The 24,745-nt window shown below is 46.3% G+C and overlaps 1 protein-coding gene across 6 annotated transcripts in view; it reads right to left on the bottom strand.

The window, feature by feature from the left end:
• Positions 1 to 24,745, bottom strand: part of FGGY (FGGY carbohydrate kinase domain containing) — a 356,370-nt gene that overhangs the window by 84,267 nt on the left and 247,358 nt on the right. For all 6 annotated transcript variants that reach the window (XR_011850140.1, XM_072126729.1, XM_072126726.1 and 3 more), the window contains one exon: positions 23,219 to 23,334. Coding sequence is in view for 5 of the 6 variants with exons in the window: in XM_072126729.1 (XP_071982830.1) it covers positions 23,219 to 23,334 (116 nt within the window). In the remaining variant the exon portion in view is untranslated. The remainder of the gene's footprint in view (positions 1 to 23,218; positions 23,335 to 24,745) is intronic.

Raw genomic sequence — 24,745 nt, 5'->3', positions numbered from 1 at the left:
TATCTATCTATCTCATATCTATCTATCTATCTATCTATCTATCTATCTATCTATCTATCTCATATCTATCTATCTATCTCATATCTATCTATCTATCTCATATCTATCTATCTATCTCATATCTATCTATCTATCTGATATATATCTATCTATCTCATATCTATCTATCTATCTATCTATCTATCTCCTATCTATCTATCTATCTATCTATCTCCTATCTATCTATCTATCTCCTATCTATCTATCTATCTATCTCCTATCTATCATCTATCTCATATCTATCTATCTCCTATCTATCATCTATCTCATATCTATCTATCTATCTATCTATCTATCTATCTATCTATCTATCTCCTATCTATCTATCTATCTATCTATCTCCTATCTATCATCTATCTCATATCTATCATCTATCTCATATCTATCTCCTATCTATCTATCTATCTATCTCATATCTATCTATCTATCTCATATCTATCTCCTATCTATCTATCTATCTCCTATCTATCTATCTATCTATCTCCTATCTATCTATCTATCTATCTATCTATCTCCTATCTATCTATCTCCTATCTATCTATCTATCTATCTATCTATCTATCTCCTATCTATCTATCTATCTCATATCTATCTATCTATCTCCTATCTATCTATCTATCTATCTATCTATCTATCTATCTATCTATCTATCTCCTATCTATCATCTATCTCCTATCTATCATCTATCTCATATCTATCATCTATCTCATATCTATCTCCTATCTATCTATCTATCTATCTATCTATCTATCTATCTATCTATCTCATATCTATCTATCTATCTCATATCTATCTATCTCCTATCTATCTATCTATCTATCTATCTATCTATCTATCTATCTATCTATCTCATATCTATCTATATATCTCCTATCTATCTATCTATCTATCTATCTATCTCATATCTATCTATTTTCTATCTATCATCTATCTCATATCTATCTATCTATCTCATATCTATCTCATATCTATCTATCTCATATCTATCTATCTCCTATCTATCTCCTATCTATCTATCTATCTCCTATCTATCTATCTATCTATCTATCTCCTATCTATCTATCTATCTATCTATCTATCTCCTATCTATCTATCTATCTATCTCCTATCTATCTATCTATCTATCTCCTATCTATCTATATATCTATCTATCTCCTATCTATCTCCTATCTATCTCCTATCTATCTATCTATCTATCTATCTATCTATCTCCTATCTATCTATATATCTATCTATCTCCTATCTATCTCCTATCTATCTCCTATCTATCTATCTATCTATCTCATATCTATCTATCTATCTCCTATCTATCTATCTATCTATCTCCTATCTATCTATCTCCTATCTATCATCTATCTCATATCTATCTATCTCCTATCTATCATCTATCTCATATCTATCTCATATCTATCTATCTATCTATCTATCTATCTATCTATCTCATATCTATCTATCTCATATCTATCTATCTATCTCCTATCTATCTCCTATCTATCTATCTATCTCCTATCTATCTATCTATCTATCTATCTATCTATCTATCTCCTATCTATCTATCTCCTATCTATCTATCTATCTATCTATCTATCTCCTATCTATCTATCTATCTATCTCATATCTATCTATCTATCTCCTATCTATCTATCTCCTATCTATCATCTATCTCCTATCTATCATCTATCTCATATCTATCATCTATCTCATATCTATCTCCTATCTATCTATCTATCTATCTCATATCTATCTATCTATCTCATATCTATCTATCTCCTATCTATCTATCTATCTATCTATCTATCTCATATCTATCTATCTATCTCCTATCTATCTATCTATCTATCTATCTCATATCTATCTATTTTCTATCTATCATCTATCTCCTATCTATCTATCTATCTATCTATCTCATATCTATCTCATATCTATCTATCTCATATCTATCTATCTCCTATCTATCTCCTATCTATCTATCTATCTCCTATCTATCTATCTCCTATCTATCTATCTATCTATCTCCTATCTATCTATCTATCTCCTATCTATCTATCTATCTCCTATCTATCTCCTATCTATCTCCTATCTATCTATCTATCTATCTATCTATCTATCTATCTATCTATCTATCTCCTATCTATCTATATATCTATCTATCTCCTATCTATCTCCTATCTATCTATCTATCTATCTATCTCATATCTATCTATCTATCTCCTATCTATCTATCTATCTATCTCCTATCTATCTATCTCCTATCTATCATCTATCTCATATCTATCTATCTCCTATCTATCATCTATCTCATATCTATCTCATATCTATCTATCTATCTATCTATCTATCTATCTATCTATCTATCTATCTATCTCATATCTATCTCATATCTATCTCATATCTATCTATCTATCTCCTATCTATCTCCTATCTATCTATCTATCTATCTATCTATCTCCTATCTATCTATCTATCTATCTCCTATCTATCTATCTATCTATCTCCTATCTATCTATCTATCTATCTATCTATCTATCTCATATCTATCTATCTATCTCCTATCTATCTATCTATCTATCTATCTATCTCATATCTATCTATCTATCTCCTATCTATCTATCTATCTATCTATCTATCTCCTATCTATCTATCTCCTATCTATCATCTATCTCATATCTATCTCATATCTATCTATCTATCTATCTATCTATCTATCTATCTATCTATCTCATATCTATCTCATATCTATCTCATATCTATCTATCTATCTCCTATCTATCTCCTATCTATCTATCTATCTATCTATCTATCTATCTATCTATCTCCTATCTATCATCTATCTCATATCTATCATCTATCTCATATCTATCTCCTATCTATCTATCTATCTATCTATCTCATATCTATCTATCTATCTCATATCTATCTATCTCCTATCTATCTATCTATCTATCTATCTATCTATCTATCTCCTATCTATCTATCTATCTATCTATCTATCTATCTCCTATCTATCTCCTATCTATCTATCTATCTCCTATCTATCTATCTATCTATCTATCTATCTCCTATCTATCTCCTATCTATCTATCTATCTCCTATCTATCTATCTATGTATCTATCTATCTATGTATCTATCTATCTATCTATCTATCTATCTATCTATCTATCTCTCTCTCTCTGTCTATTGTTTAAGCAATATATTTTTTTAAGTGATATCATTTTCCTTGGAACATTGATGAATCTCCAGATTTTCAAAACTTTCCCTTCTAGAAAATGGCAATAAATTAAGAATTCCCAGGGCAATATTTGGGATTTCAACATTAAATTAAATAACACCGGGACATTCAATGGGCAAGACCCAGCAGGATCTAGATAACTGAACCACTAGATGCCAGGACCTGGAGAACTGAACCACTAGATGCCAGGACCTGGAAAACTGAACCACTAGATGCCAGGACCTGGAGAACTGAACCACTAGACGCCAGGACCTGGAGAACTGAACCACTAGACGCCAGGACCTGGAGAACTGAACCACTAGACGCCAGGACCTGAAGAACTGAACCACTAGACGCCAGGACCTGGAGAACTGAACCACTAGACGCCAGGACCTGGAAAACTGAACCACTAGATGCCAGGACCTGGAGAACTGAACTACTAGACGCCAGGACCTGGAGAACTGAACCACTAGACGCCAGGACCTGGAGAACTGAACCACTAGACGCCAGGACCTGAAGAACTGAACCACTAGACGCCAGGACCTGGAGAACTGAACCACTAGACGCCAGGACGTGGAGAACTGAACCACTAGACGCCAGGACCTGGAAAACTGAACCACTAGACGCCAGGACCTGGAGAACTGAACCACTAGACGCCAGGACCTGGAGAACTGAACCACTAGACGCCAGAACCTGGAGAACTGAACCACTAGACGCCAGGATCTGGAGAACTGAACCACTAGACGCCAGGATCTGGAGAACTGAACCACTAGACGCCAGAACCTGGAGAACTGAACCACTAGACGCCAGGACCTGGAGAACTGAACCACTAGACGCCAGGACCTGGAGAACTGAACCACTAGACGCCAGGATCTGGAGAACTGAACCACTAGACGCCAGAACCTGTAGAACTGAACCACTAGACGCCAGAACCTGGAGAACTGAACCACTAGACGCCAGGATCTGGAGAACTGAACCACTAGACGCCAGAACCTGGAGAACTGAACCACTAGACGCCAGGACCTGGAGAACTGAACCACTAGACGCCAGGACCTGGAGAACTGAACCACTAGACGCCAGGACCTGGAGAACTGAACCACTAGACGCCAGGACCTGGAGAACTGAACCACTAAACGCCAGGACCTGGAGAACTGAACCACTAGACGCCAGGACCTGGAGAACTGAACCACTAGATGCCAGGACCTGGAGAACTGAACCACTAGACGCCAGGACCTGGAGAACTGAACTACTAGACGCCAGGACCTGGAGAACTGAACCACTAGACGCCAGGACCTGGAGAACTGAACTACTAGACGCCAGGATCTGGAGAACTGAAACACTAGATGCCAGAACCTGGAGAACTGAACCACTAGACGCCAGAACCTGGAGAACTGAACCACTAGACGCCAGGACCTGAAAAACTGAACCACTAGACGCCGGGATCTGGAGAACTGAACCACTAGACGCCAGAACCTGGAGAAATGAACCACTAGACCTATTTACCAGGAGTATACCAGTCGGTATATAGCTATATACCATGTGTAAACCAGGCAGTATATTTCTATATACCATGACTATACCAGGCAGTATATACCTAGATACCATGCATACACTTTCTTTTCACTTTGGGAACCAGAACTTTTTTGTATGTCCCATGTCGACCACATGGAAACACAAGCAAAACAGAGTTCCCACAAGTTTATCCTCATAACCCGGGGGTAACACTGACTATGTGAGAAGACGAGACTGTGTTTAGTTTTGTGGCCTCCTTTCATTCCGTTCATCGGCAGCGCCCAATGATGAACCCGGCAATTTTAAGTCGGAATTACATCCGAATATTTACAGTCAACAAGAGAAGATCTCAAGGAAGAGAATGGGCTGATCCCAGCAGCAGCGGCCGCACAGCTGGAAGAGGATTAATCAGAAATCTGCTGCCTTTGCAGCTTTTCTGAAACCCCCCACCCAGAGAGGACAAACTACTAATTTAATACTAATGTAATACTGCCCCCTATGTACAGGAATATAACTACTATAATACTGCCCCCTATGTACAAGAATATAACTACTATAATACTGCCCCCTATGCACAAGAATATAACTACTATAATACTGCCCCTATGTACAAGAATATAACTACTATAATACTGCCCCTATGTACAAGAATATAACTACTATAATACTGCCCCTATGTACAAGAATATAACTACTATAATACTACCCCCTATGTACAAGACTATAACTACTATAATACTGCCCCCTATGTACAAGAATATAACTACTATAATACTACCCCCTATGTACAAGAATATAACTACTATAATACTGCCCCCCATGTACAAGAATATTACTACTATAATACTGCCCCCTATGTACAAGAATATAACTACTATAATACTGCCCCCTATGTACAGGAATATAACTACTATAATACTGCCCCCTATGTACAAGAATATAACTACTATAATACTGTCCCTATGTACAAGAATATAACTACTATAATACTGCCCCCTATGTACAAGAATATAACTACTATAATACTGCCCCCTATGTACAGGGATATAACTACTATAATACTGCCCCTATGTACAGGAATATAACTACTATAATACTGCCCCTATGTACAGGAATATAACTACTATAATACTGCCCCCTATGTACAAGAATATAACTACTATAATACTGCCCCATATGTACAAGAATATAACTACTATAAAACTGCCCCCTATGTACAGGAATATAACTTCTATAATACTGCCTCCTATGTACAGGAATATAACTACTATAATACTGCCCCCTATGTACAAGAATATAACAACTATAATACTGCCCCCTATGTACAGGAATATAACTACTATAATACTGCCCCCTATGTACAAGAATATAACTACTATAATACTGCCCCATATGTACAGGAATATAACTACTATAATACTGCCCCCTATGTACAGGAATATAACTACTATAATACTGCCCCCTATGTACAAGAATATAACTACTATAATACTCCCCCCTATGTACAAGAATATAACTACTATAATACTCCCCCCTATGTACAGGAATATAACTACTATAATACTGCCCCCTATGTACAAGAATATAACTACTATAATACTGCCCCCTAAGTACAGGAATATAACTACTATAATACTGCCCCCTATGTACAGGAATATAACTACTATAATACTGCCCCCTATGTACAAGAATATAACTACTATAATACTGCCCCCTATGTACAGGAATATAACTACTATAATACTGCCCCCTATGTACAAGAATATAACAACTATAATACTGCCCCCTATGTACAGGAATATAACTACTATAATACTGCCCCCTATGTACAAGAATATAACTACTATAATACTGCCCCATATGTACAGGAATATAACTACTATAATACTGCCCCCTATGTACAGGAATATAACTACTATAATACTGCCCCCTATGTACAAGAATATAACTACTATAATACTCCCCCCTATGTACAAGAATATAACTACTATAATACTGCCCCCTATGTACAAGAATATAACTACTATAATACTGCCCCCTATGTACAAGAATATAACTACTATAATACTGCCCCCTAAGTACAGGAATATAACTACTATAATACTGCCCCCTATGTACAGGAATATAACTACTATAATACTGCCCCCTATGTACAAGAATATAACTACTATAATACTGCCCCCTATGTACAAGAATATAACTACTATAATACTGCCCCCTATGTACAAGAATATAACTACTATAATACTACCCCCTATGTACAGGAATATAAATACTATAATACTGCCCCCTATGTACAGGAATATAAATACTATAATACTGCCCCCTATGTACAGGAATATAACTACTATAATACTGCCCCTATGTACAAGAATATAACTACTATAATACTGCCCCCTATGTACAGGAATATAAATACTATAATACTGCCCCCTATGTACAGGAATATAACTAGTATAATACTGCCCCCTATGTACAGGAATATAACTACTATAATACTGCCCCCTATGTACAGGAATATAACTACTATAATACTGCCCCCTATGTACAGGAATATAACTCCTATAATACTGCCCCCTATGTACAAGAATATAACTACTATAATACTGCCACCTATGTACAGGAATATAACTACTATAATACTGCGCCCTATGTACAAGAATATAACTACTATAATACTGCCCCTATGTACAGGAATATAACTACTATAATACTGCCCCCTATGTACAGGAATATAACTACTATAATACTGCCCCTATGTACAGGAATATAACTACTATAATACTGCCCCCTATGTACAAGAATATAACTACTATAATACTGCCCCCTATGTACAAGAATATAACTACTATAATACTGCCCCCTATGTACAAGAATATAACTACTATAATACTGCCTCCTATAGACAGTACTAAGCAGGTCAGGGATTATTATTACACTTACATTCTATTATTTGCTTTGGTTGTATACCCCCCAGGGATGGGAGGGGGGCGCTGTTATGGGGGTCATCAGTAGATCTATACGGTATAATATTTGGTGTTTTAATTTTTGTCGCGTTGTTAGAATAGCGGTGACATTTTGCAGCTGTCTGCCTTGAGGTTCTGATCCGGGTGTCGTGTTCATTCATGGTGGGGGGCCGCAGACTGTCAGACAGAAGCCCTTGAACTTGTGGAATCCCAGCTGCTGGGGGTGGGGGTCTCGTTGACATTTTGACATTGTCAGGTTTGAGGTTTTTATGGAGCCGCCATCAGGACTGATGACATGTGGGGTAATAACCTGTCACTCCAGCGCTAAACCAGACAAGTTTATAAGCGGCGGCTATTGTTACCATTTCTGGACGATCTCTTTGTCCCATTTCCTCCCAAAATACAAGAGACAACGGCTAATAAATAGGCGCAGGATGATGTCACTTGTGAAAGGGGCGGGGCCATGACTACTTCTCCACCATTAAAATGAGGAAGAAACACGGTTTCCACCAATGGAAGAGATCAACACTGTCCTAGAGACCGGAGCATGTATCAAGGGGTTTGTTATTTTTAGCGGTTTTAATGTAAAATGGTTACAGAGCTGCTGCGGCCTCAGAGAGCACAGAGCACAGCAGGGTGAGGACATGAACATGCCCCGCAGTACACTGCAAGTTGTTACATTCCTGGAATATAAATCCATATTTCACAGTTCTGCTGCTACTAACAACAACAACAGCAACCCCACTTGGTGAAGCTACAATCCTGGAGTATAAATCCATATAATCACAGTCCTGCTGCTACTAACAACATACACAAAGGTTGCATGACACATCTCTCCAGGGGCAATACCTAACACTGGCTGCAGAGAGCACAGAGCTCAGCAGTGTGAGGTCTGATTACACATCTCTCCAGGGGCAATACATAACACTGGCTGCAGAGAGCACAGAGCACAGCAGTGTGAGGTCTGATTACACATCTCTCCAGGGGCAATACCTAACACTGGCTGCAGAGAGCACAGAGCACAGCAGTGTGAGAACATGAACATGTCCGCAGTTCACTGCAAGTTGTTACATTCCTGGAATATAAATCCATATATCACAGTCCTGCTGCTACTAACAACATACACAAAGGTCTGATTACACATCTCTGCAGGGACCACCCTTAGCTATTATTACACATCTCATGTAGGGTTTAAGTAGCCTAAAAGAAAGTTTTTAAATAGGATTAAAAAAATGTAAATTACTCCCTTATCCCTAGAACTGATGTAAAAATAAACAACAACAAAAAATCCCAATATTTTGGGTATGGCCTCCTCCAAATATTATCCATCTAACAAAGTATAAATTGTGTTATTGTCCTGGGTCAGTGTTGGCCTCCACAAACAATTGGGCCGCGTTCACACCTTCTGTTTGGATTATGTTTACAAGCGCGATCCAAGCGGAATGGGGCGGAGCTTGGGCCGTTACCATAAGTGTTTCAGCTAAAACGCACGCAGCCGCAACTATTACGAGAAGATCGTTCGCTTGTGTTTCAGCTGAAAATTCTAAACGTTCTGAACATAATCCAAATGCGACGCGTGAACGCGGCCTCCAGGGGGCGCCGCACTGAGAGCAGAGGAGAAGCTGCGGCTGCGGGTTGTGACTTTTTATCAGCATTTTCAGGGTAAAAGCTCTTAAAAAGAACCCCCCAAAGTTCACGTTGAGTTGAAACCCGGTGATTCACCCCCCGACCTCATAGTAACCAGTCCGGACATGATCGTAGGTCGTGAACCACTCTGCAGTGCGTTCCACTATGTGGAATGTGCAATGCTCTGCGCGCTGTACTTTATGGGGTCAGTGACTTTCCTCCTTTCATGTGGTTTCCCCAGAAACCTGATATTTACTAGATGTAAGAAGTGCAGACGACAATGAAGCCGCTGGATAGAAAGGTTAATAAGGAGGTAAATAGTGGCCTCCAGAGCAGCGCTCTGTCTGTATGTAAAGCCTAGTGGTGCCCCACCTCCAGAGCAGCGCTCCATCTGTATATAAAGCCTAGTGGTGCCCCACCTCCAGAGCAGCGCTCCATCTGTATATAAAGCCTAGTGGTGCCCCACCTCCAGAGCAGCGCTCCATCTGTATATAAAGCCTAGTGGTGCCTCACCTCCAGAGCAGCGCTCTATCTGTATGTAAAGCCTAGTGGTGGCCTCTCCTCCAGAGCAGCGCTCCATCTGTATGTAAAGCCTAGTGGTACCCCGACTCCAGAGCAGCGCTCTATCTGTATGTAAAGCCTAGTGGTGGCCTCTCCTCCAGAGCAGCGCTCCATCTGTATGTAAAGCCTAGTGGTGGCCTCTCCTCCAGAGCAGCGCTCTATCTGTATGTAAAGCCTAGTGGTGCCCCACCTCCAGAGCAGCGCTCTATCTGTATGTAAAGCCTAGTGGTGCCTCAGCTCCAGAGCAGCGCTCTATTTGTATGTAAAGCCTAGTGGTGCCTCACCTCCAGAGCAGCGCTCCATCTGTATGTAAAGCCTACTGGTGCCTCACCTCCAGAGCAGCACTCTATCTGTATATAAAGCCTAGTGGTGCCCCACCTCCAGAGAAGCGCTCTATCTGTATATAAAGCCTAGTGGTGCCCCACCTCCAGAGCAGCGCTCTATCTGTATGTAAAGCCTAGTGGCGGCCTCTCCTCCAGAGCAGCGCTCCATCTGTATGTAAAGCCTAGTGGTGACCTCTCCTCCAGAGCAGCGCTCCATCTGTATGTAAAGCCTAGTGGTGTCCCACCTCCAGAGCAGCGCTCTATCTGTATGTAAAGCCTAGTGGTGCCTCACCTCCAGAGCAGCGCTCTATCTGTATGTAAAGCCTAGTGGCGGCCTCTCCTCCAGAGCAGCGCTCCATCTGTATGTAAAGCCTAGTGGTGCCCCACCTCCAGAGCAGCGCTCTCTCTGTATGTAAAGCCTAGTGGTGCCCCACCTCTAGAGCAGCGCTCTATCTGTATGTAAAGCCTAGTGGCGGCCTCTCCTCCAGAGCAGCGCTCCATCTGTATGTAAAGCCTAGTGGTGACCTCTCCTCCAGAGCAGCGCTCTATCTGTATGTAAAGCCTAGTGGCAGTCTCACCTCCAGAGCAGCGCTCTATCTGTATGTAAAGCCTAGTGGTGCCCCACCTCCAGAGCAGCGCTCTATCTGTATGTAAAGCCTAGTGGTGCCCCACCTACAGAGCAGCGCTCCATCTGTCATGTACTGTATAGCCTAGTGGTGCCCCCCTCCAGAGCAGTGCTCTATCTGTATGTAGAGCCTAGTGGTGCCCCACCTACAGAGCAGCGCTCCATCTGTATGTAAAGCCTAGTGGTGCCCCACCTCCAGAGCAGCGCTCCATCTGTATATAAAGCCTAGTGGTGCCTCATCTCCAGAGCAGCGCTCCATCTGTATGTAAAGCCTAGTGGTACCTCACCTCCAGAGCAGCGCTCTATCTGTATATAAAGCCTAGTGGTGCCCCACCTCCAAAGCAACACTCTATCTGTATGTAAAGCCTAGTGGTGCCTCACCTCCAGAGCAGCGCTCTATCTGTATATAAAGCCTAGTGGTGCCTCACCTCCAGAGCAGCGCTCTATCTGTATGTAAAGCCTTGCTATAGCGTCCACCAGGGCCAGTAAAAGAGGTAGCAATCTGGTTCAGATTCCTCTATGGGGGTTGAAGTGTGAAAACCAGGGAGATCACTCAGATAGAAGGATAATAAGGGGTCCCCAAGTCCAAACCAGTTTATAAGACAATAACAGTAACTACTCTGTAGCAAGTGCAAACAGTGATGTTGTCAATAGCAACCGTGTTGTTTCTTGTTATTTAGTATCGTCTTTGTTTCCATCAGTTGCCATGGCGAGCCCCTCAGTCCGGCCTCTCAGTCCGCTGCGGACCATGTGATCTCCTTTCATTAAACTTTTTCCTAATTAAATTATTATCCAGATTTCATAATCCAATTCCAAATTTCATAAAATCTGCAGAAAACTAAGAATCTATTCACCGGGACGTGGAAACACTTTAATTAAGGGTCCGAGCGGGACAAACGGCGACGGCGGCGGCTGCCAGAAAGCGAGGCTTTTATCAACGGAAAAAAATCTTGTAAACTAACACGTTCCTCGAAACGCGATGAAGGTAAACAGCCAAGAAAAACACTACGAAAAATCCCACATACAAAGTAACATCTGAAGACTGTAAAAGAAAATTGTCCCCGAGCCGAGGAGCCGAGGTGTGAGCGCCGACGCGCGCGGCTTTCGTTCTGCGCTCCTTTCATATTGGGCTTAATGGGGACGAGCGTCGCGGCTGCGGACCCCAGTGAGGTCATAAGACGAGTCCGCGTGAGGAATTAGCTCCGGCGCAGACTCCTACATCAACATCAATGGGAACCGGGTCAAACCCCACAAGACTCAGGGTCCCATCTGCTGCTATAAGAATAACACACAAAACGGAGCAATGACGCCTCAGCATCGGGAGAACAGAATCACAGATTTATATATATACAAAAGAGCACAAAAAGAACAAGAGGACAGCGAAGAGTCTCCATCATCTCATTAGCCCGGTATAAAGCTTCCTTGCTGCTGGATGTCACTGCCAGGCATTTACTTACCTACCTGTGTGTACATTCTACCTGATCTGGTTCTCTACTCTCAGCTTAGTTTTCTGACTACCTCCCGATTTGTTCTGCGCTGCAATCGGGAGTGATGTACTCTCTAGATGTGACTTGTTCTGCTCAACTTGACTTTGGTTTTACCTTATTCATATCCCTCACATCACATCACCCAGTAAGGGATTGCGTTTAGGGTGGCAGAGGGAGTAAGAAGGATTTGTATCAGGACTCACTCTGCTCCCTCCCTACTGGGAAGTAATGGTATCTATGAAGAACTGGTCCAACCTTTATTTTACTCCAGAGCTGCACTCACTATTCTGCTCCTGGTGCAGTCACTGTGTACATACATGATATTACTTATCCTGTACTGATCCTGAGTTCCATCCTGTATTATACTCTAGAGCTGTACTCACTATTCTGCTGCTGGTGCAGTCACTGTGTACATACATGACATTACTTATCCTGTACTGATCCCTAGTTACATCCTGTATTATACTCCAGAGCTGCACTCACTATTCTGCTGCTGGTGCAGTCACTGTGTACATACATGACATTACTTATCCTGTACTGACCCTGAGTTACATCCTGTATTATACTCCAGAGCTGCACTCACTATTCTGCTGCTGGTGCAGTCACTGTGTACATACATGACATTACTTATCCTGTACTGATCCTGAGTTACATCCTGTATTATACCCCAGAGCTGCACTCACTATTCTGCTGCTGGTGCAGTCACTGTGTACATACATGACATTACTTATCCTGTACTGATCCTGAGTTACATCCTGTAAATCTTTTATTTTATATTAAAAAGGAAAAACATAACAACCATAAACATAAATCAAGCCATAACTTCTGGCAAAATAAAACAATAATAATAATAACAAAACAATAATACAAACTAAAAGAGTCTTACGGAAATCTCCTGGCCCAGCCACACACACACCACACACTCAGCATAAGAACAAACAAAACCATCACCCATTCCCACCACCTAATTTTTTTTTTTTATTTATTTTTTTTTTTTAAATACACAGCAAAATACACATAAACGAACAAGAAATAAACATAGAAATAACAATGAATATAACTGAAATAACATTAATAACTGAAATAACATTAATAACATTAAATAACATTAAATATAGCTAACTAAATCCCACGCCCATCACCCTCTTCCCCCAGACACTGGTCTAACGTCCAAAGTTCGCGTTATATAGTCCAGACCAGTGCCCAGGATCGTACAGTCCAAGTCCCGTCCACCCCCCTCCCAACCTAACACCCTAACACCAACACCCCAAAACCAACCAACCTATACACACACAAGAACTATAACTACATATAACTATATTCACACTGTACACAAGATACAAACACATTAAACAAATCAACATAACAAATCCAAACCACATAAAGCCCGGGTTCGGCGCCTGCAAGCCGCTACATCACTATAACCTCAGGACACAAAACAAAAATCTACAGTGTCAGCTTCAGCCCAACACCAGGAGAGGAGATGACAGACTAAGGGACACTAAAGGAGAACCCCCTCCAAAGGAGAGAGGCCCTCCCCGTGCCCAGCCTCTCATACTCCAGAGAGCGCACCTTCACCAGGTCACCCACAATGTTCCTAACCACCTCATCCACCGGGAGGATTTTACGCTGCGTCGACACTAAACACCGTGCGTTCCACGTGTGGTACCTGACCACTAGGCTAACTAGGAATAACGTGCAGCGGTCCCGGCCACCCAGGCCTCTGAATGCTCCATAGGCCCACTCCGCATAGGAGAGACCGGCCAACCCGGGCCAATGGATGGAAGCGCCCACCCGGTTGTACACCTCTGTGTTAAAGGGGCACTGAAGCAGGAAGTGGTCCATGCTCTCCAGCAGGCCACCGCACTCCTCCCGGGGACAACCCCTTTCCTCAGAGCTCCTACACTTCAGATTGTCCCTCACACACAGCTTTCCATGGAAGCAGCGCCAAGCCAAGTCCCAAAACTTCTAGGGGATCCTGATGGAATTCAAAAGACCTAAACCCACCCCAAGATCCCGACTTGGGCAATCCCTGAGGGCCAGAGGCTTCTGGAAACGGGCAAACAGAACCCTCTTGTCAAGGACTTTCCTCGACATGGTCCTGATCTCCCACATTCCCAGACCCCACCGGCGAATCACCTTCAGAACCGGGGTAGCATAAGCCGGAAGATGCCCATGCGGTGTACGAAGATCCTTCACTTGCCCTCCTGTCTCCCATTCCTGGAAGAAAGGCCGAAACCATCCCCTACAGGAGTATACCCACGGAGGAGCCCTCTCTTTCCAGAGGTTTGCAACATTGATCTTAAGAAAGGTATTCACTAGGAACACCACAGGGTTGACCATACACAACCCTCCTTGTCTCCTCGTGCGGTAAGTAACCTCCCTCTTGATAAGGTTCAGCCTATTCCCCCATAACAGCTGGAAGAACAGACTGTACACCCGAGTCCAGAGGGGCTCTGGCAACATGCACACACTGCCCAGATATATCAGCAATGGGAGCAGGTAAGTTTTAATCAAGTTCACCCTTTCCCTGAGGGTCAAAGACCAACCCTTCCACTGGTCCACCCTCTGAGCGGCGATCTTAAGCCTGCCGTCCCAGTTTTGCATGGGGTAATCCCCCTGGCCAAATTCGATGCCGAGAACTTTGGCAGAGTCTTGGGGCCCTGGAAGAGTGTCCGGGAGATCAAAGCCTGGATCCCCCTCTCCCAGCCAGAGACTCTCACACTTATCCCGGTTGATCTTGGACCCAGAAGCCTCTGAGTAGCGGTCAACCTCTGACATCACCCATTGCGCCTCCCCTCTCGAGGACACAAAAACGGTGACATCATCGGCATAGGTTACCACCCTTAGAGTGGCTTCCGGTGCCGCCTGGTCCATCCCGACTCCCACCAACGGCCCACGATCAACCCTCCTAAGGAATGGGTCAATCGCGAACACGTATAAAAGTGGGCTCAGAGGACAACCCTGGCGAACACCAGACCCGACCTCAAAAGAGCGGCCAATCCAACCGTTCACAAGCGGGAAACTCTCTGCCCCTGCATACAAAACTTTCAGCCAATTGACAAACTCCCCCGGCAGGCCATACCTCAGAAGGACAGACCAGAGGTACTCGTGGTCAACCCGATCAAACGCTTTTGCCTGATCCAAGGACAGCAAGTACCCCTTCCAGTTACCAGCCCTGCCCTGCTCCACTGCCTCCCGAACACAAAGCACAGCACTAAATGTACTGTGGCCTGGAACAGAGCAGTGCTGGGTCCCCGAAAGGAGCCGGGGCGCAAACTCCACCAGCCGATTAAACAGCACCTTTGCCAAAACCTTTCTGTCCGTATTGAGAAGCGCTATGGGACGCCAGTTCTCAATACGAGATCGGTCCTTACCCTTTGACAGGATGATCAGGGCAGACCTCCTCATTGACTTCGGCAGAGCGCCCAAGGAAAGACACTCATTGAATACCTCAGTCAAGAGGGGAACCAAGGCGTCCTTAAAGGTCTTATAAAACTCAGATGTTAAGCCATCCGGACCTGGCGATTTCTTGAGGGCGAGCCCTTCAATCGCCAGGCTGACTTCCTCTTCCCTGATCAGCTCTGTCAAAACATCAAGAGAGGGGTCTACTCCTGGCTCAGGGACAGTTTCTGCCAGGAAAGCCGACATCACATCCCGATCTAGATCCTTCCTGCCCAAGAGGTGTGAGTAGAAGGATCTGACGACCTCCAGGATCCCTGATCTGGACCTTTTCAGGGATCCCGTACTGTCAACCAGTCCCGTGACAACTTTACCATTCACTGACATCTTGCAGTTTCTGTAAGGGTCGGGCGAGCGGTATTTCCCGTAATCCCTCTCAAAAACCAAAGATGCGTGTCTATCGTACTGACACCTCTTCAGCAAGGATTTCACTCTGGAGATGTCCTCACGACTACCTCCAGTCGAGACGAGATGCTCGAGTTTCCTCCTCAGGCCCTGATACAGGCGGTACCTGTCCAGGCTCCTGAGGCTCGAGAGCTGGCGGAAGAATCTCGCCACCCTTTTCTTGAGCATCTCCCACCACTCTGACTTACTGCTACAAAGGCCCAGCAATGGTACCTGGCTCTGAAGAAAGTCCTCAAAGGATTGTCTGATCTCCGCTTCTTCCAGGAGAGACGAATTGAGCTTCCAGTAGCCTCTTCCCATCCGGGGGGTCTCTGTAACATTCAGAGAAAACAAAATTAGACAGTGGTCGGAGAACTCCACCTCAACAACGGACACTGCTGAAGAGATGGCTTCCTCCTTTAAATAAAACCTGTCTATTCTAGACCTGCAGCTACCCCTATAATAGGTGAACCCCGCGTGGCCTGGGGTGTGCCGGATGTGGACATCCACCAGGCGAGCCTCACTAGCTATGCTATTAAGAGCGACGCTATCATAAGTCAGCTTGTCTCTGGAACCTCCCCTATCCTGGGACCTCGTGACAGCATTGAAGTCCCCTCCAAAGACCACCTGCCGACTTGTAAAAAGGTAGGGCTTGATCCTCATAAAGAGACACTTCCTGTCCCACTTGGACTGGGGACCATAGATGTTAATTAGGCAAAGTTCTTGTCCCTTCATGAGGACATCCAGGATCAGGCACCTCCCCATTTCTAACTCAATAATTCGTCGGCATTCTACCGGTGCGGTAAAAAGGACCGCCACTCCGCTATACGGCTCGGCCGCAAGAGACCAATAGGAAGGCCCATGTCTCCATTCCCTCTTAGCTTTAAACACGGCCGCCAAATCTGGCAGCCTGGTCTCCTGCAAAAATAAAATGTCGGCTTCAACGCGGCCGAGAAAATCAAAGGCCGCAAATCTAGCCGCATCAGACTTAATGCTGGCGACATTAATGGACGCCAGCGTCAACGGAGTGGGTGCCGCCATCATGAGTGATTGAGTTAGACGGCTTTTTTCTTACTACCTCCCTTCCCTCTACTGTCCTCTGAAGATGAACCCTTTTGCCTTTTCCCTTCAGAATTGGGGCAACTTCTCTTTAATGAAATCGAGGTGTCCATGTTATTACTGGCCCCCAAGGACCCACCCGGACCACCCTCTCCTTCGTCCTTGTCTCCTGACTCTGAGTCAGTCTCCCACTCTGAGGACCCAGCATCCCCAGAGGATAGAGACTCGGCGACCCCTGCAGGCTGCTCCGCCGCCACCTCCAGAACCCCACCCTCAGCCTCTCTTCCCGAGGAGGCGATCTCATCGAGGGTGAGGAACTGGTTGGAAAGCTCAACCAGAGGGGAGGAAGTTTTCCCTTCCTTAGGTACCTTAGATAGGCCGCGTTTTTTCTTTTTCTGCTTGCGCTTATTTTCTAGCCAAATCCTGTTATCCTCATCCATACTCTCATAATGGGAGGACGTGGAGGACATGGCACCTTTCTCGCGCTCCATCCTCCTGACCTCCTCATCCAACTCATCATCCCTCAGGGCCTCAGTAGCAAGACCAGCCTCTGAGGAAGGACCAAGGGTCACCCCAGCAACCTGAGGTTTCCCCAGTTCTCTCCCTTTTTGTCTGGCTTCAAGCCGCCTCAACTGAGAAGGTGACTTATTCTTACTTTTCTTCACAGGCCCCTCAGCTCCTCCACCTCTGCTGGTACCTTCCCCAGCAGAAGCAACCTCATGGCTCTCCTCCACTGGGGTCACAACCGCATTGGCAAAGGAGCGAGGACAACGGCTGAAAGGGTGACCGAGCTCACCACACAGGTTACACCTAATGTCCTTACAGGATGCAGCGAGATGACCTAGCCCACCACACAAAGCGCACTTCTGCACTTGGCAGCTGGCGCTAAAGTGGGTGGGGTCACCGCATCTGTGACAGACCTTCGGCTGCCCCTGGTAGAAAATCAGGATTCTGTCCCGCCCAAGAAAGGCTGAAGAAGGAATGTGGGCGACCGTGCCGCCTGAACACTTCAACTTCATCATGAAGGTCCAGGCCCCAGACCAAATGCCAAATTCATCGCGGTTTTTCTGAGGTACCTGAACTACTTCGCCATAACGACTTAGCCACGTCATGATGTCCATGCAAGAAAGTGACTCGTTACGGGTCAAAACGGTCACCTTCTTGACTGTGTTTTGGCGAGACACTGCTTGCACAGCAAAGTCTCGCCATGCGGGCTCGTTCTTTGCCAGCTCATAATTCGACCAGAAGAGCTCTAAGCCCTCCGGCCGAACAAAGCTGACATCGAACTCCGGAGTACCATAAGGATGTATCAGGGCAAAGATGTCACTAGCCCTGAAGTTCATCTTCAGGAGGAGCTCCACCACCCTTGACCTGGGTGGGCATGCGTCACTGCCCCTCCAGCGAAGACGAACCACATTCCTACGGGAAGCACCGGGCCCAGTTGTGGGTAAAGACCATACAGTCTCTCCCCCCCTTTTCTCTTGGAAGGCTGCCAGGCCATGCCTGTCTGTCCAGAAGGACAGATCAACATCTCTCCCCTCTACAGTGATTGACTTTTCCCCTCTCCTGAGAGCCTCCAGATGACGCCTTTGCAAAACGCTATTCCCAGAGCCAGGAGACAAGGAGTTAACCCCACTTGCCCCAGCGGTGACACTCGCATAGCTCCTTATGGGAGCGGCCACCACTGGGGGTGCAGATGGTCCAGCACGCACACCAGGATCACCCCCCTCAGCACCATTCACCACCCCAACATTCACCACACTATGTACAATACTGCCTCGCTTCCTTGCATCACTCACACCAGCTGGGCCAGGAGGACCTGGGGTTGCCTCGGCGTCACTGGACACTGGGGGTAGAGCCACCTCCATAGCTGATACAGCCTGAGAAGAGGCAGCTCCAACCCCGATCTTACTTGTGCCCTCTGCCTCATTGGCATTAACCCCTTGTTGACCAGCTGTTTTAATGTTTGAGCACCGCTGCTCGCTAGATGCATGAGGTCTCTTTTCTTTATGAAGTCCGGACAGTCTCTTGTTACCATCTCCTGGGTCAGATGATCCAATGCAAAATAATATTTTTCCTGCACCCTTTCCTGCAGGCTGCACAGGACGCTTGGGAGGCGCCGCACTACAAGCCCCAGCAGCCCCATCACACTGCCGCTGCTTACCGGAGCAAGCAACAGCCACAGCGCTAGGGGCCACAGGAGCCACCGCCACTGCCCCTGGCACAGGGCCACCCCCCCCTCCCACTGGGGGGCAGCGCACAGTACCAGGACCTGCTGGATCGCCCTCACTGTCCGGCCTTTCAGCCGATGCCTTCCCTGCACCATCCTTGCTACTACAAACAAGGCTGGTGCTCTGCGCCATGATGGAACGTGGCTTTGCACTCTCCCCGCACCCTGGCACCGAGTCCACTGCAGGATTCGTGCTGGGCTGGGCAACGGGGCCTACACGACAGGCTGGCACTGCTGCCCGCCCGGAGGGAACAGGGAGGGGACGAAACACCAGATTCACCTCCTGAGACGCCTTGGTCTTCTTGGCTCTCTTCTTTCTCTTTAGGTCGTCATCCGGGATCTCATCGCCGAAGGAGAAGTTTTGGAGGTGAACTGGGGACTCGAGCTGACGGATCTGAGCCATTAGCGCCCCTCCCTGGCCGCTGTCATCACTTTCCTCCTCCAGGTTGGCAGAGCCGCAGCCTGATGGTAATGGCGCTTGCTCTGCAGGCAGCCTGTCGTGCGAGGCCTGCTGGTGTTGGTGCAGGCCACCAGACGGACACGGCAGGTCTTCCTCATCCTCCTCATCATCGCCATCGCCTTCATCCGCCTGGATCCTGGCGCATCTCTTCAAATCTGGCGTCATTGTCCAACTTTTCCCTGAACGGACCACTGTGCTCCCGGATCAACCGTCGTTTTTCCTGCAGAGCGGTGACCTCGGCTTTAAGTCTGTCAATGGTGTTAAGATGATCAGACTTTTTCTTCTGTGTAGCCACCCCCGCTAGGGCCAAGGTCTCCCTTATCTCCTCCTGGAGCCTATTCATCGCCTTGCCAGCTTCCTCGTACTCACGGAGGTGCTCAGCAATCCGGGAGCCATAGATGGTAGCAGACTCCCGGGCCTTTAGGTGTCCCCATGCTTTTTGCACACCTCCGTGAGCACCCAGCTTTCCAGCTGAACCACCCAACTTTCCCGCACAGTCACTCAGCTTTCCAGGAGGAGCACTCAGGCTGATGTCACTTGCCTTGATCTTCTGTGTTCCGGAGACCTTGCGGCTTCCCTGGGTCTTGGGGGTGGCAGCCGAGGTCACATCGCTGCGTCCTTGGGTTCGGGCAGATCTTCTCACCCCCTCCATGTTGGCCGGTATCTGGCTTTTCCTGCCCCCCGCCGGCCTGGTCCGAGAGGCAGAAGCCCGGGATTTGCCTGGTTCACTCATCCCAGAAAACCCACTCCCTCCCTGGGGAGGAGAGAGCAGGCCTGGGTGGATTGGTCTTCCACCAGGTGGTGCAGGAGCTCAGCAGCACACAACCACACCCTTCAGTAGCACACAGCAGAATGAGATTGCACGCACTATTCTGCTGCTGGTGCAGTGCAATGTGTACATACATGACATTACTTATCCTGTACTGATCCTGAGTTACATCCTGTATTATACTCCAGAGCTGTACTCACTATTCTGCTGCTGGTGCAGTGCAATGTGTACATACATGACATTACTTATCCTGTACTGATCCTGAGTTACATCCTGTATTATACTCCAGAGCTACACTCACTATTCTGCTGCTGGTGCAGTGCAATGTGTACATACATGACATTACTTATCCTGTACTGATCCTGAGTTACATCCTGTATTATACCCCAGAGATGCACTCACTATTCTGCTGCTGGTGCGGTCACTGTACATACATGACATTACTTATCCTGTACTGATCCTGAGTTACATCCTGTATTATACCCCAGAGATGCACTCACTATTCTGCTGCTGGTGCGGTCACTGTGTACATACATGACATTACTTATCCTGTACTGATCCTGAGTTACATACTGTATTATACTCCAGAGCTGCACTCACTATTCTGCTGCTGGTGCAGTCACTGTGTACATACATGACATTACTTATCCTGTACTGATCCTGAGTTACATCCTGTATTATACCCCAGAGATGCACTCACTATTCTGCTGCTGGTGCAGTCACTGTGTACATACATGACATTACTTATCCTGTACTGATCCTGAGTTACATCCTGTATTATACTCCAGAGCTGCACTCACTATTCTGCTGCTGGTGCAGTGCAATGTGTACATACATGACATTACTTATCCTGTACTGATCCTGAGTTACATCCTGTATTATACCCCAGAGCTGCACTCACTATTCTGCTGCTGGTGCAGTCACTGTGTACATACATGACATTACTTATCCTGTACTGATCCTGAGTTACATCCTGTATTATACCCCAGAGCTGCACTCACTATTCTGCTGCTGGTGCAGTCACTGTACATACATGACATTACTTATCCTGTACTGATCCTGAGTTACATCCTGTATTATACCCCAGAGATGCACTCACTATTCTGCTGCTGGTGCGGTCACTGTGTACATACATGACATTACTCATCCTGTACTGATCCTGAGTTACATCCTGTATTATACTCCAGAGCTGCACTCACTATTCTGCTGCTGGTGCAGTCACTGTGTACATACATGACATTACTTATCCTGTACTGATCCTGAGTTACATCCTGTATTATACCCCAGAGCTGCACTCACTATTCTGCTGCTGGTGCAGTCACTGTGTACATATATGACATTACTTATCCTGTACTGATCCTGAGTTACATCCTGTATTATACCCCAGAGCTGCACTCACTATTCTGCTGCTGGTGCAGTCACTGTGTACATACATGACATTACTTATCCTGTACTGATCCTGAGTTACATCCTGTATTATACCCCAGAGCTGCACTCACTATTCTGCTGCTGGTGCAGTCACTGTGTACATACATGACATTACTTATCCTGTACTGATCCTGAGTTACATCCTGTATTATACCCCAGAGCTGCACTCACTATTCTGCTGCTGGTGCAGTCACTGTGTACATAGATGACATTACTTATCCTGTACTGATCCTGAGTTACATCCTGTATTATACTCCAGAGCTGCACTCACTATTCTGCTGCTGGTGCAGTCACTGTGTACATACATGACATTACTTATCCTGTACTGATCCTGAGTTACATCCTGTATTATACCCCAGAGCTGCACTCACTATTCTGCTGCTGGTGCAGTCACTGTGTACATACATGACATTACTTATCCTGTACTGATCCTGAGTTACATCCTGTATTATACTCCAGAGCTGCACTCACTATTCTGCTGCTGGTGCAGTCACTGTGTACATACATGACATTACTTATCCTGTACTGATCCTGAGTTACATCCTGTATTATACCCCAGAGCTGCACTCACTATTCTGCTGCTGGTGCAGTCACTGTGTACATACATGACATTACTTATCCTGTACTGATCCTGAGTTACATCCTGTAATATACTTCAGTGTGTTACATACGATGCTGTGGAGCAGGAGTTGATGGGTTTATAGGATAATTTGCTGAGTGATGATTTCTTTATTTCAGTTTGTTTTGAACTTTATGATCAGACTCCGGAGCAGGAATCTGAGCGGCTGCTGACCTAAACACTCCAGCAGATGCTCACACTCCTCTTCCCTTTTCTTAACAACTTCCTTCCCTTCTTGTACAGATTTCCCCCGCAATTTTACTAAAAAAATGAAATAATATAAATAAACCTTCGGCTCCAGACGTTTCTTATATTGAGCAGAAATCTTCAGCTGCTGCTCAGAAACAACGAGGAGAACTTCACCCGAATCTGACAACCATCAATAGCAGCCACTACAGTGTCAGAGGGTTGTCACACCGGACATATAAGACAGAGAAGGAACTTCCACTAGTGTCCTACCTATTTTTGAGTAGTCGTCTTCTATAAGATCCTCCAGTCCTATCTCCTTCCAGAACGTGTCGTCCCAACCCCCATCTGAGGAATATGTCCACTTACAGACCAGAGTGCACAGAGACCTGAAAGAGGCAAATCACAGGATGATAATACAGAAGTGTCAGCGTGTCCCTGTCCTGTCCCCCCAAGTGTCAGCGTGACCCTGCCCTGTCCCCCCAAGTGTCAGCGTGTCCCTGTCCTGTCCCCCCAAGTGTCAGCGTGTCCCTGTCCTGTCCCCCCAAGTGTCAGCGTGTCCCTGTCCTGTCCCCCCAATGTCAGCGTGTCCCTGTCCTGTACCCCCAAGTGTCAGCATGTCCCTGTCCTGTCCCCCCAATGTCAGCGTGTCCCTGTCCCCCCAAGTGTCAGCGTGTCCCTGTCCCCCCAAGTGTCAGCGTGTCCCTGTCCTGTCCCCCAAGTGTCAGCGTGTCCCTGTCCTGTCCCCCAAGTGTCAGCATGTCCCCGTCCTGTCCCCCAAGTGTCAGCGTGTCACAGTCCTGTCCCCCAAGTGTCAGCGTGTCCCTGTCCTGTCCCCACAAGTGTCAGCATGTCCCTGTCCTGTACCCCAAGTGTCAGCGTGTCCCTGTCCTGTCCCCCAAGTGTCAGCATGTCCCTGTCCTGTACCCCAAGTGTCAGCGTGTCCCTGTCCTGTCCCCCAAGTGTCAGCCTGTCCCTGTCCTGTCCCCCCAAGTGTCAGCGTGTCCCTGTCCTGTCCCCCAAGTGTCAGCATGTCCCTGTCCTGTCCCCCAAGTGTCAGCATGTCACAGTCCTGTCCCCCAAGTGTCAGCGTGTCCCTGTCCCTCCAAGTGTCAGCGTGTCCCTGTCCTGTCCCCCAAGTGTCAGCATGTCACAGTCCTGTCCCCCAAGTGTCAGCATGTCACAGTCCTGTCCCCCAAGTGTCAGCGTGTCCCTGTCCTGTCCCCCAAGTGTCAGCATGTCACAGTCCTGTCCCCCAAGTGTCAGCGTGTCCCTGTCCTGTCCCCCCAAGTGTCAGCGTGTCCCTGTCCTGTGCCCCCAAGTGTCAGCGTGTCCCAGTCCTGTCCCCCAAGTGTCACCATGTCCCTGTCCTGTCCCCCAAGTGTCAGCATGTCCCTGTCCTGTCCCCCAAGTGGCAGCGTGTCCCTGTCCTGTCCCCCAAGTGTCAGCGTGTCCCTGTCCTGTCCCCCAAGTGTCAGCGTGTCCCTGTCCCCCCAAGTGTCAGCGTGTCCCTGTCCTGTCCCCCCAAGTGTCAGCGTGTCCCCGTCCTGTCCCCCCAAGTGTCAGCGTGTCCCTGTCCTGTCCCCCAAGTGTCAGCGTGTCCCTGTCCTGTCCCCCCAAGTGTCAGCGTGTCCCTGTCCTGTCCCCCCAAGTGTCAGCGTGTCCCTGTCCTCCCCCAAAGTGTCAGCGTGTCCTTGTCCTGTCCCCCAAGTGTCAGCGTGTCCCTGTCCTCCCCCAAAGTGTCAGCGTGTCCCTGTCCTGTCCCCCCAAGTGTCAGCGTGTCCCTGTCCTGTCCCCCAA

The sequence above is a fragment of the Engystomops pustulosus genome, chromosome 10 (assembly GCF_040894005.1).
Source record: "Engystomops pustulosus chromosome 10, aEngPut4.maternal, whole genome shotgun sequence".
NCBI classification, from domain to species: Eukaryota; Metazoa; Chordata; class Amphibia; order Anura; family Leptodactylidae; genus Engystomops; species Engystomops pustulosus.
This window is presented reverse-complemented; position numbering and strand designations above follow the sequence as displayed.